General features: G+C 38.5%; 1 protein-coding gene across 1 annotated transcript in view; it reads right to left on the bottom strand.

The window, feature by feature from the left end:
• Positions 1-12799, bottom strand: part of fbn3 (fibrillin 3) — a 78319-nt gene that overhangs the window by 52231 nt on the left and 13289 nt on the right. The window contains exons 3-6 of the mRNA XM_014998880.2: positions 8583-8665; positions 8368-8466; positions 1612-1707; positions 880-975 (exon numbers count right to left, since the gene is read on the bottom strand). Of these exons, the coding sequence (XP_014854366.2) occupies positions 880-975; positions 1612-1707; positions 8368-8466; positions 8583-8665 (374 nt within the window). The remainder of the gene's footprint in view (positions 1-879; positions 976-1611; positions 1708-8367; positions 8467-8582; positions 8666-12799) is intronic.

Raw genomic sequence — 12799 nt, 5'->3', positions numbered from 1 at the left:
TTCTAACCCTTTTCCTCATGACTCTCTTTCTGTCTCTTGTTCCACTTCTCATGAGGAAATGTCCTCAGCAAGTCCACAAAGAAACTGTACTTTATCTGTCCTGTTGGGATGCCGGTAGCACGGGGAGGGATTTATTCATTTTTAGAGCTTTTGCACCCTAAAATGATGTATCTTCCAAGAAAACCAGACCCAAGAGTTCAGAAAGTGATGATGTCTAGCATGAAGAAATTTATGAAGTGGTAGCTAAAGCAAAGTTTGTAAGGATGAAAGCAAAAAACAGTGTAGAAAGGCAGGTTTCTGTTTGTGAAGCTAAAAGGGCTTTAGGCAGTTTTTATGCCGATAAACTGGCATACACACCTATACAGAGGAAATGGGAAATGTGTGAAAAAATAAAAACGGAGATAAGCGGGAGCGCGAACCAGCAGGGTGAAGGCAGAAGCAGAAAACTGGAAAAGTGGGAGGAAAGTGAGGATCTCTGACAGGTATGACTCATGACAGTAATGCTTTCTCTCCTCTGAGACCCACAGAAATTAAACACAGTACCATCAGTGGGAACATTTTTAGCTGCCACCTCTTACCACACACAGTTCAAAACACAGGAGATAAAAACACCCACTGTCTGACTGAACAGACTCTATGAAGTCATCAACGCTTCTGTCAAAGAGCTGAACCAGGCGCCTCTCTGGACTGATAGGAAGAAGGAAACATCAGCGCCTTCCTGGACTGATATCTTTCTTTAAAGAAGAGGAGTGTGTGAATAGGAACTGTTTGTGTCCTAAGAGAGGGTCACTCAATCTTCAAACACAAACTTTTGGTGCAATCCACATCTACTCAGAAGCTCTAATTCTGAAATGCTAACTTTAAATGACGAGATTTTACCTCTCTCACACTGAGGACCGGTGAAACCGTAGACGCAGGCACATCTGTTGGGTCCGATGCAGCGTCCGCCGTTCTGGCAGCCGCTGTCACACACAGCTAGCAGAGGTGAGGGGTAAATATTCAACATTAGTTTCATATAAGCCAGGTTTAGCTTCCTCTGTATCTAAAAGACAAAGCTTTTGACAAACAATCCATCACATACGTTACAGTAAAACAAGCATCAAGGAAGGAGACATCTTCCTTTTTAAATAACATTTCCACTCTGGCCTAAAATGTAGCATTAATCCCTAAGTTAAAATTCCTAAAATAAAATAAAAACTGAAAAGAAACATTTGCTTTTACATGTGGAGTACACTACATTTGATTATCAGCTCCTTCTACTCCAGTTTCATACCTTTTGCATACAAATAATCTGAATGTATAATTTCACCTAAATTAATGTTTTTCTCCTTTGCATAAGCAAAATATATTTCGGCTGAAAGTTGGATGATGTTATATGTAATCTTTCTTTTAAATTCAACTTTTTAGCACAGCTGCAACAGCCTTCTTTATTTCTCATTCCCTTTTATTTCGTCTTTAAATCTTTAAATTGATTCTCAAAAAAATGTGAACAATTGGTAACCCTTTGAAATAAACTAATTCTTTAGAATTTAAAATGTTTCTTCCAGGTCAAACTATGATTCAACCATAAATATAAGTGCAGGTCTGTGGCCTGTGTAGAGCGATACTCACGCTGTCCACAGTGGTTCCCAGTGTATCCTTTTGCACAGGAGCAGGAGTCCTCCATGCAGCTGCCTCCATTCATACACCTGATGTTACAGGACTGAACTGTCAGAGAAAAATACAAGCAAAAGCATAGGGTTAGGATGCTTTTTTTTCCATCTTATGAGATACAAAGGATTTCAAATGATGTGCAGATCCCTCAGACAACAAAACCTTACAATAATAGATAGTTAACAGATCCATCTGAAATAATATAAATAATAATATAATAATTCAAAGAAGCACAACAGCTGGAAACACAGCTGGTTTCTAAGCTTTTTGTACTGTATAGTGAATCTTGTTCAAGAACTTGACTTTTGAGTCATTTCTGTTTTAAGCAAAGTCAAATCTCCTTCAATTATTCATCTTCTTTGCTTTTTAGGCCTTTTATCTCCAGGTTACAGCTGATTTGTTTTACATTTTCCTTGTTAAAATATTGTTACTTCTTAGAGTACCAGTAAAGGCTACAATTAGGCCACTATAAAACCATATGGGATAATAGACAAAAACTAGCAACAGAAAAGTTTAAAACGGAAAGAAAATACGTAAGTGAGAAAAAGAAGATTTTTTTCTAGTGTTAGTGTGATAATATAAACACACAGGAAGAACTTTTCCTGTACAATTTAAAGTCCCACATTCTATTAAATCGTTATTATTACCAAAGTAATTTGGGAACATTTTAAATGTATAAGTATATGGAAAGTATATCTGTTCTGGACACCCAGAGAGTTGACCATCAGGATAAATCTATCAAATTTATTTATTTTTGTCAATGCCTTACATTGATTTATTTTCTTCTTTATCATTCAGGTGCCTTTGCTTTTCTTCCTTCCGCCACTTTTGCTTATGTACTCTACACCTTTTGTGCTCCACCCTCAACAACATTAATTTCCTCTCTTTCTATCGGCTTCCTGCTCTTTAACCATCGCAGTGCTTTTATCTTTGCTCCTCTTCAACATCTCTGGCATGCAGAGAGGAAAGCCTCCTCCGTGGTAGAGTTTGCCCAACAAACATATTTGGAGTTTGCACACTTGCCAGCAGGAGGTATTTCAGTCGCTGTAATCTGCCACTTGACTTAACTCACTTCCGTGAGTAAAAGAGTGGCTAGGCTCTCGGCGCGCTTCTCACTGTTGACGACCTGTGCCTGTCTTACTGGAAGCTCAAACTGTTACAACTTTTCTGTATGAGTCAAAACACATCTAGCGTGCATTTTGCACATGTCGGAGTAACTGTAACACCGAACAATAGTCACAGTTTAATTTGTTCCATGTAGTTTAAAGCATTTAGATGAAGTTCCAGGAAACATTTTCATGTGAAAAATTTGGCAGTCTGTGTGTACAGACTTGGCTGGACCTACTTCTGTCTGGCAGTGCGTGATGATGAATTAATGCAAGTGCTTTGGGATTCCAGAGAAGCATGACTTTATAGGTCAGCATGCTCATGTCTTTCTCACCCTATTTCTTGTCCACTATAATGCCAGACTTAGCATGCTTTGTTTTCACGTTTCATCCTCTATTTTATATAAAACATGTGGGCAGTGGTATGCAATAGGACTCGCTTTCCTCCCCCTTAGCCAGAAAGTGAAACATGAAGAATAATTACGCTGAATGATAGCAAATCTTTCCTGTTGTGGAACAAACCATGAAGAAAAATGCTCCAAAGTGCAGCAGCTAAGACTTCTCCAAAGCAGAAGGGCAATTTGAGCAAACTCCCCTTCATAAAAAAAATCATACTTTTAAATAGGTCATGGATGTATGGAGAAATAATTTGACCAAGGGAGTAAGATTGTCTCTGTCCAAACTAAACTCTCTGAATGCCGAAGTGGAGACGGATAAGAAATAGAAGAGACAAAGAAAGTGGCTGGGCAGCTGCCTGTGAATAGCGACAGGACGGCATCTTAGTCTGCATACAAATTCATTTTCTGTACTTTTTGACATGTTACAAGGACAAACTTACATTTATTTTATATGACGGACCATCGACAAGTAGTGCATAAAAGTAACATAAAAGGAAAAGTATGTGGTTTTAAAAAATTTACAAACATTCTTAAAAGGACAGCATGCCTCTTTGTTCTGATAGGCAAATTAAAATTAATTGCAACAAGTTGCCTTTAAAAGTACCAATTTATTAAAAGAGTCCACTAGTGTTTAATTTAACCTAAATATATATCAAGCTGTTATTTGAAGGCCTTAGAGGTTTAAACATCAACCTGAGACCAAGAAACACACTAGAGAAGCTGCCTATGAAGAGGAGGACCTCCATATTACCTGACAGGTGGGAAAATGAGAGCACTAATCAGAGAAAGCAGCCAAGAGGCCCGTCGTCTGGAGAAGCTGCAGAGATCCACAGTGTATCTGTCAACATGACAAATGGAGGTAGCCAGGGCTACATTGAAATGCTTTGCATCAAGTCATATTTCCATGCTGGAATGGCTCAGTCAAAGTCTAGACTTTTATCCAGTTGAGAATCTGCCTGTTGACGTTCACAGTAACGATTCAACCAATCAGACTAAGTGTAGCAAAAGGCAAGGCAGTTTTACACAGTACCAATTGTAGAGGCTGAAAAAAAATGCACACCACACTTTTCAGATTGTCCTTCTTTTATGGTGTATTCACATCAGGCCTGCATAGTCAATATTAATAATAATCAATTTTATTTATTATTAAATTGACATCTCAAAGGGCACATTGACACGCTGATGATGGCAAGGGTAAGTACAGCTAAAGCAAACGAGTGAGTCAAGCACTAATGGGAAAAATGGGCTCTTTCACCAAATAAAAAAAAATAAAAAATCCTACCACTAAAATCTGACGTCACTCCCATTTTGTGAAGAAGAAATTTGCGCTCGTGTCTTCTTCAGAGGCTTTTGTGTTGTTTTCATCAGCAGTAGCAGTGGAGCAGAGGAGGTGAACAGGTGTGTCACAGGGTTTGGTTTGTTTGACACAGTGGAGTGTAAAAGCAAATCGCACAAACTCAAAATGTAACAAATGTTGCAAATTTGGTTGCCAATCAAATCAGACAATCAGGTGTGAAAACACCCTTGAAAAATTCTCTTCCACTTCACCGTAATGAAGAACTTTGTGTTGGTCTTTCATAACATCCTGATAAAACAATCATATTTGTGTCTTTAACATGGCAAAATGTGTAAAGGTTCAGTGGATATAAATACTCTTTCAAGGTGCCGTGGATTGTGCTATCTCTATCTCAACACAATGCACCTCTGTGTTCTGGTGCTGTTGTTGGTGAGCTAATGACATCTGGCTGTTTTTTACGACAGGCCGAGAAACACAGGAAGCCCCCGGCACGTGAGGGAGAATGTGAGCCTGGTGGAAAACCGAGGAGCTTTTTACAGCCTGTGTTTTGTCCTGAATTTGCATAAATTCCAGGGAACAGTCAAGCCTGCCTCAAGTTCAACATGAACAAACTATAGGACACAGTCTTAAGTTAAAAAGCTAAGTTTTTCCATTCAAGAACAAAAAAAAACTCCACCTTTTTTCTGTGGTATTACTCCTTAACTGCACAGATATCATCGGTGTAAATGGGAGTGTAATGTATTCACTTAAGCTGTTTGTGGACCACATACCTAAAGGACTGAGCATTACTTTGTGGTCAGGAAGACAGATCATGTTAAAGTGGGATGGTTCCTAATTAAAAAGGTCTGTCTCTACTTTTCCCAGGACTCACTGCTGCTCCCAGTCAATCACCAGTGGAAGCCTGTCACTCTTAAGACATCTGTTTTTAAGCATTCGGACGCAAAGATCCCTTGTCAGGATTTTGTAATTATGGTTATGGGAAGACGACACTACAAAGACAACCTGACACAAACCTGAGCACAGCTGCTTTGTCCTTTAAGTGTTTATTAGAGGGGTGACTTACAGAGCGAACCCTCGTCGTCTGGGAAGTGACACAGATTTCCGTAAAACGTGACTCAAGTTCTTGTAAAGCAGTCTTGGCTTTACAAAGAGTAAACTTTTCTATTTCAAGTCTGTTAGGTCTTCCACAGAAAAGTGGTTTCGCATTGTACATTGGCCACAGCACAGAATCCAGGAACAAAGAAAAAAAATAAAAAATACATCATAGCCTTACGGGCAAAACAACACTCACCAACATGCAGAGCAGAAAAAATAAAAAGAAATGTGCTGCTGATTTATTTCAACCTCTACATTCCACAGGCAAGACGCAGGACACAAAGATGCCCTCAAAATGACCTGCTTACCAGGGTGCCAGAATTAGACTGTGTAATTAACGCGGAAAAATTTGACTTTGGACAATAAATCTACTTAAAGTTGCAATTTGTTTCCAACTGCACTTAATCATCATGTTGAATGGGGGACTTCCTCCAAATGGGAGTTGGCACCTTCTCCAGAGGATAACAGCTACGATGAAAGTGTCTACTTTCGTCGTGATTGAAGGGCTCTGAGATCAGGTCTGTGAGGAGCTTTCTTCTCACTGTAATAGCTTGAACAATTTTGCAATAAGTGAGATTAACAACTTGAATGAAGACATTTAAGTAGAGGAGGTGCAATCATAAGATCTGCCAAAAGGTCTGGCTTTAAAATCACATGACGTTAAGCTCGCTGGCATCTGATGCGCTCTACATCAGAAGCTTCGGTGTGAAAACACAAGGTTGGGATTTTCCTACCAAAATGCTGGGAGTACTTGGTTACCACCCCTAATTTCTTTTTCTACTGCCGCAAGTACCAGCAATCGCACAACACTGCAGAATGACCTTGCACCAACTTTACCAGCATATGACCGCACCTTCACCTCTTAGCTGGACAAGATGGTCTAGTTCAAGGCCACTGTGGTTATCAGTCATGATGGATTTATGTTTAGGTCAAAGCACTGTTTAATAAAAGTGATTAGCTGACTGTAAAGAATCAAAAAGCAAAACTTTTTGTAAAAATAACATAAATATCAATGTCTAAATAGGTAACATAGGACCAGCAACCACACATGCTGGTAGTAGTATATATATATGTATATAAAGGAAAGCAGGTGAAGTCCTTGAGAACATGTACCAGATAGTAAAATGTGGTACTAGAAACAAAGGAAACTGAGAAACAGCAAAAGAGAGCAGCAAAATCCACTCCTAGCCACACAACCTGTTGCAAAACCCAAAAAAAAATGGTAACACATTTACAAATACTTATTTTGCTGTCACAAAATATCATGTTAAACTTTCACCCATCTCTACTAGTCAATCAACATCAACACACATAATCACTTCGGCTGAAATTATGGTAAGACTGCAGAGAGGACATGTTGGACAAAATAGGTATGTTGGGTGGAAAACTACTAGGAAATCCATAAACAGCTGATCAGACAACAGATATGATAGCTAACCATACCATAAAAATGGATACTGTGCTAGCATAGCAGCTCTCAAACTGTTTCTGACCAACAACTTAACAGCAGCTGCTAACGAATCTTTTGCCAGATAGAGTAGACAAACACTGATGCAACAAGATAAACAGCTATCGCCCTAACTATGGAACAACGATGCCTTAGAAACTGAAAACAACAATAATGTTTGACTTTCATGGTGCTTTCTGACCCACGTAGGAGGTTCAAGACCAGTTAGTTCAGGTTTTTGCAGTGCACTCATTCCCCAGACAAGCATTCACTTTATAATAACAGAACAAGAAACTTTATCTGGTATCTGCAAACAAATATGGACAAATCCTTGCAGAGAGAAGGCAAATAGTTAACGCATTGCTTCACTTTCTGTAGGCAGTCATGCCCCTGAAGGTCATGGCTTTAGCCAAATCACGGCAGTTCCTTTCCAACCCAACCCCCTCGCTCTTCACTTGCTAGCTGTCCATCCGTACGGCTGAAAAAAAAAATCCCTTTTTACACATCGGGGTCACAGCCAAAAGATTTTCTGTGAGTGTCGGTTTGAATTTGGGTGTATAAGTGTGTGTCTATTCGTGCGAACAAATCCCAGTAAGTGAAAGTATGTGTGTTTGCAGGCTTCCTGGAATGTGAGCATGAGTAAAAGGTCTGGCTGGGCTCAGGCGTGACTGATGAGCTGACATCGGACGAATAAAGCTCTGAAACTAAACACACCTCATGTCGCACTATCTGCATGCTCCCCGAGCAATTGTCTTCGCCATGTCCAGTACATGACTGTTTACATGGAAACACTGCAGTAATCTTATAAAGCTAAAGCCAATTTCCCACACTCTGTAAAAAACACTTTGCTCCACTTTAAGCTGACGTCCTTAGTGGTCTGTAACTAAACCCAGAAGACGGAGCTGAAGCAGCCAGGTTTTCAGTCCTGACAAACCCACTGACCTCGATGCTGTGATGCAGATCTGACTTTATGCCATTACTCCATTACAGCAACATGTTGTTGGCTGCAAAATAATTGTCTGTCTTTGTGCTTTACAGGCTGAGGGCCTTGTCTTTGAGTTACGTCTGTTTAATCAGAAGGTTCTACACTTGTGCAGGAGGTAAGTACAGTTACTTTATGGTTTCATGAAAAAATTTGAAACATTTAAACAACACTCCAACTTTTTAAAGGCCTAACTGTAACTGATCACACCAATGAATGGAAGAAGCTTCGAATAATCAATAAGTTGCAGCTACAAATCAGTCTTTTTCTGGTGTGCTCATCATCAGTGACTGAATAACCCGAAACTTGAGTTTGACAGCTCTTTCTAGTATGATAGTGTGTAAAGTTTACGTTCCAGTAACTGTGTGTGTCTTTGTGATATTACTCACTTCCTCCACCTCCACAGCTGGGAGAGAGCTGGCCGTTGGAACAGGTGCACATGTTGGGTCTGGAGCAGAACCCGTCGCCACATGAGTTCCTGCAAATTGCTTTTGTGGGAAAAAACAAAACAAAACGGGGAGAATGAAGGACAGTGAATTAAACTGGTTATTTTGCTTTCCATTGTAGCCGTAACTATAGTTAATGTGGATTTTAGGGAACTTACGAACAATACACTGGTTGCCTCCCGAGAGCGTCTTCCAGCCTGGGCAGCAGTACGAGTGGAAGCGAGAGCCACACACATTGGGTCTATTAGGAGTGAAAAGGTGAGAGCAGATATATTTAGTGAACAACCTTATATAGGTACGAGTTATTTGTTTATTTTAAACCAAACCACAATGAGGGAGAGGAAAGAAAAGCGATGAGCCTGTTTTATTTGTAAACTAGGAAAGAGTATCCATGCCTGGCTGCCCTGTTTCCTGGAAACATTCCAACACATCCATCCAAAACTTGGGATTTTTTACTGGTTGGGTAACAGTAACTAACTCTGAACCAGTCCGACAGATGCAGGAGTCATCATGGCATACGGAGCCCTCGACTGGCCTGGCAAGTTGGCCACAAAGTTTCCCTGAGAGGAAATGGCTTAACCACATCTAGAGATGACTGACTGAGCTCACACACACTCACAAACACGGTTTGAGCTCTGCAGCTGTTTTACAACATCATGTTTTTTTTGCCATCTATTCATAATCACAGAACTATTTATATATCAGTTTGTTTGGAGGCAGAGTAAGAACCCCAACATGTAGTGCTCTCAAACATTTTAATGAGCAGGATTTGACGTCGTGGTTGCTTGAGCGAAACACCCAGGCTCAGCAGAGCAGCTTAACAAACTGAATGCAGTCCAGTTATGTGGTGGCACTAAGTGGCTTTTAAAACCATGTAATGAAGGGGAATTGTGGTCATTTGATTTGGTGGTTCATCATCTGCCTTTGCTGACTAAGAACTGAAGAACAGCTGTATGGTAAATTAGGGATCCTATGGTAAAGCAGTTTGCCAATCAGATCACTTCTTTTGTGTGTACAGCTTCTGTCTCAGTATTGTAATTAATTATGTCCCCAGGGGAAGAATACAATTTGTGAAGATTTAGCATTTTAGTTTTTCAGAGATGAAACTAGAAAAGAAATAGGCAACGTAAAAAGATGTCTATTGAATTATATTATCATTTCTACATCTCCTTTAGATAGTTTAACACTGGACTTTTGCGTGTAAACAAAAGTCTGGTCACATCTAGAGTGGAACAAAACTGTAGAGTGTTTTATTTTATTTTATTTTTTTTCAAACAACGTGACACATTTTGAAATTAAATGAAAAAGTGTAACACTTTTTTTAAAGAATCCCCATTTATCCTCTATGACTTTCAGACTGTCTTTCACAGGCAGGTTTGAACGGTTTTTGTACAAAAGTTGAAGGAAACTGTGGCATTACTGAACATTTTATTCAACAAAATAGTAACATTTACTGATTGATTATGAAATCATCGCTGATTTTTCTTCTTCATTCACAGTAAATATTTAAACCACATGTTCAAAGATGTTAAATTTGTACCATCTTTTAGACTTCATAACCCAGATTAAATGAGTTTTAAACTTTCATGCACTTCTTTATACTTTTTCACAGGTTCAATTGATTGTCAACACATCTTTGTTTTTATATCTTTGTTTGGGGGAATTTTCCTAATCAATGATATCCTCATTGATATCCTCTTTGCAGAATAAACTGTATTTTAACCTTATGTTGTTTGTGTGAGATCTTTAGTATTATTCCACATTTAGTTATTTAAATAAATACAAACATGACACAATGATGTAATCTGAACCACACATTTATATGAAGATGTTAGACAAATCCAGTGGAAATCACTCATTCCTCCATTTATTTCTGTCCATCTCTGACTTGCTAAAGACTAAAAACAGAGGCGATTACAAATTCTTTATTTATTTCTACACTTGTTGATTTATGACATTAAAGAAAAGTGGCAGGTATCAGGATAAACTCAAGTTTTTTTTTTAGGTACAGTTTTCAATAGCTATTCTACAGAGATTCTAGAAAAAGTTTTCTTAAGGTTGGTTTAAAAGTATATTTGAAAAGCTACAAGCAGGATGTCTAAAGAAATGGACTGAGGGTGGACTACCTTAGCACATAGCCTGACTAATTAATATGATCCTGTTGTACTTTGCTAAAGAAAAGCAAAAAGGGTTTTCTGTGGAATGAAACTATTTTTCATGGCTGCTTTATTTTTTTTTAAATCTAAAAGTCAAATTTAAAACCAGTAAATTCATCCATTAACTATGCTTGCTTGTCCTTTTAAGGGTTTCATGAATCAAATAAATCCCATATGATAAGATTATTATAACAATAGGAATGCATATGTCAGAATATTTTCTCTGCAGGAGGAAAAGATTTTACTTTTTGCTCATCAAGCAAAAAGCTTTTGCTCTTTCATTGCTGTTTTAAGTAAAATGAATTACACCAGTTATGGATTTTGTGAAATTATAGTATTTTCATCCAAGATTATAATAAGAATTTCATACAGAGCCATCCCAAATCTAACTGTAAGCATACACACACAGGAAAAAAGAAGCAAAGAAAAGTGGATTTTTTTTTTGTCTTTATCACACTTGACAAGACATACTGTAAACTCAGGCTTTCCTCCAATCTTCAGGAGAATAGTGACATTATACTGGAAGAGATTGCAGTGACTAAATGTAATTTTCTGCTTTGGGGCTGACTGTCTGCCAATTCTTTGTAAATTAGTGCCAAGAAGGGCAAAGTTTAAAAAAAACACAGGCAGCTGCACCATAAGCAGGACTTTATCAGAGTTTTAACTCAACATTCAAGTGATCTTATCAAACAATGGATTTTTTTTTCTCTCTGTTTTGGCAGGAAACTAGTACCAAGAAGCAGGGGGGGCATGGGGGGAACACAGTTTCCTATGCTACACACTTTTCCTAACAAGCAGACAGTCAATCACTGGTGGATTAAAGCAGCCCAGAAAGTCATTAAGCCGCCTGAGGTCTGATCAAATACCACCCTAGAGTGGACTTATGCCAGCCTGCAGCCTTCTGTGAGAGCCAATAAATCAGAGTCAGTAAGTATCAGACCCAGAGCTCCCAGAGAAACACCAGGGAATACGTTCCTTCAGCCAGCAAATAAACACTGCAGCTGAGCTCAAGGCCAGAATAATGACCATCATTAAACCAACCTCTCTCTATATCCCACACACAGAACCTGAGAAACCCATACCGAGCTGCTGATAGTCCTCCATGTGCGCAACCCTCAGATGAAAGTACAAGCAAGGGTTTGCAGAGGTTATGGTTAGCTGGGGAGAACAAGCCACATAAAAATTCAACAACTCTTGGGAAAGAAAACCTTGGCTTATATTAAACAAAGCGGAACAAACAGCCAAAACACTTATTCATTACAAATGAGATTCCCACTCTCTCAGGACTTCTGGTCAGACGAAACAGGCTCACGTGTAGATGACTAATCTCGCTCGGTTCTGAAGAAATGCTGATCATTTTCCGGCAATAACTCACACAGAAACTGAGAGTAAATTTATCGCATCGATCCTGTGTGCTTTGGCTCAGCGCAGCAGTTCATGGGCGGTTCTGTCCGGTTAATTGGAGTAACATTAAGCAAATGTAATAAAAGGATCGAAGATTTAGAGCTTCTCTTTAAGTATTTCGTGCTCATAGTAACAAAAAATGTTGTTTTTTTTAAAAGAACATTTTAGTGTTGGTAATATATTTTCAGTCATTTTCAAAACATGTGCATCATGGCCAGAACCATTAACAATTACATTCAGAAAATATTTATTAGTGGTACAATTATTTATTGTACCAATAACATTTTTCTGTGGGGATTTCAATATTGACCTTCTCAATCCAAATAAACATAGAATGACTGAAGAATTTATTAACACCATGTTCAGTTTAAGCCTGTATCCTAAAATCACCAGGCCCAGTCGCATTACATCGCACTGCGCTACCTTAATTGATAATATTTTTACAAATGTGCTGGAAAATAATTTAACTAGTGGAATATTAATGAATGACATAACTGATCACTTACCAGTGTTCATAGTCTACGACTGTAAGTGCAAAACAGACGATCAAAAAATAGAGACGCATTACAGACGGGTTACGTCTGAAGAGACACTAAAAGCTCTACAAGCTGAGTTGTTGGCCTACGATTGGAGATTAATATATAAAATGAATGATGTGAATTTAGCATATGAAGAATTTTTAAAAACATTTAAAATATTATATAACAAGCACTGCCCAATCAAACAATATAACAGGAAAAGCAATCAAAAAAATGAACAGTGGATCACAAAAGGAATACAAAAGGCATGTAAAAAGAAAAACAAACTTTATAGAG

This window comes from Poecilia mexicana, unplaced genomic scaffold (genome assembly GCF_051168715.1).
Source record: "Poecilia mexicana isolate PSO_F unplaced genomic scaffold, ASM5116871v1 scaffold_4, whole genome shotgun sequence".
In the NCBI taxonomy this organism is placed as follows: Eukaryota; Metazoa; Chordata; class Actinopteri; order Cyprinodontiformes; family Poeciliidae; genus Poecilia; species Poecilia mexicana.
The sequence above is the reverse complement of the archived record's forward strand: the minus strand, read 5'-3'. Positions and strand labels throughout refer to the sequence as shown.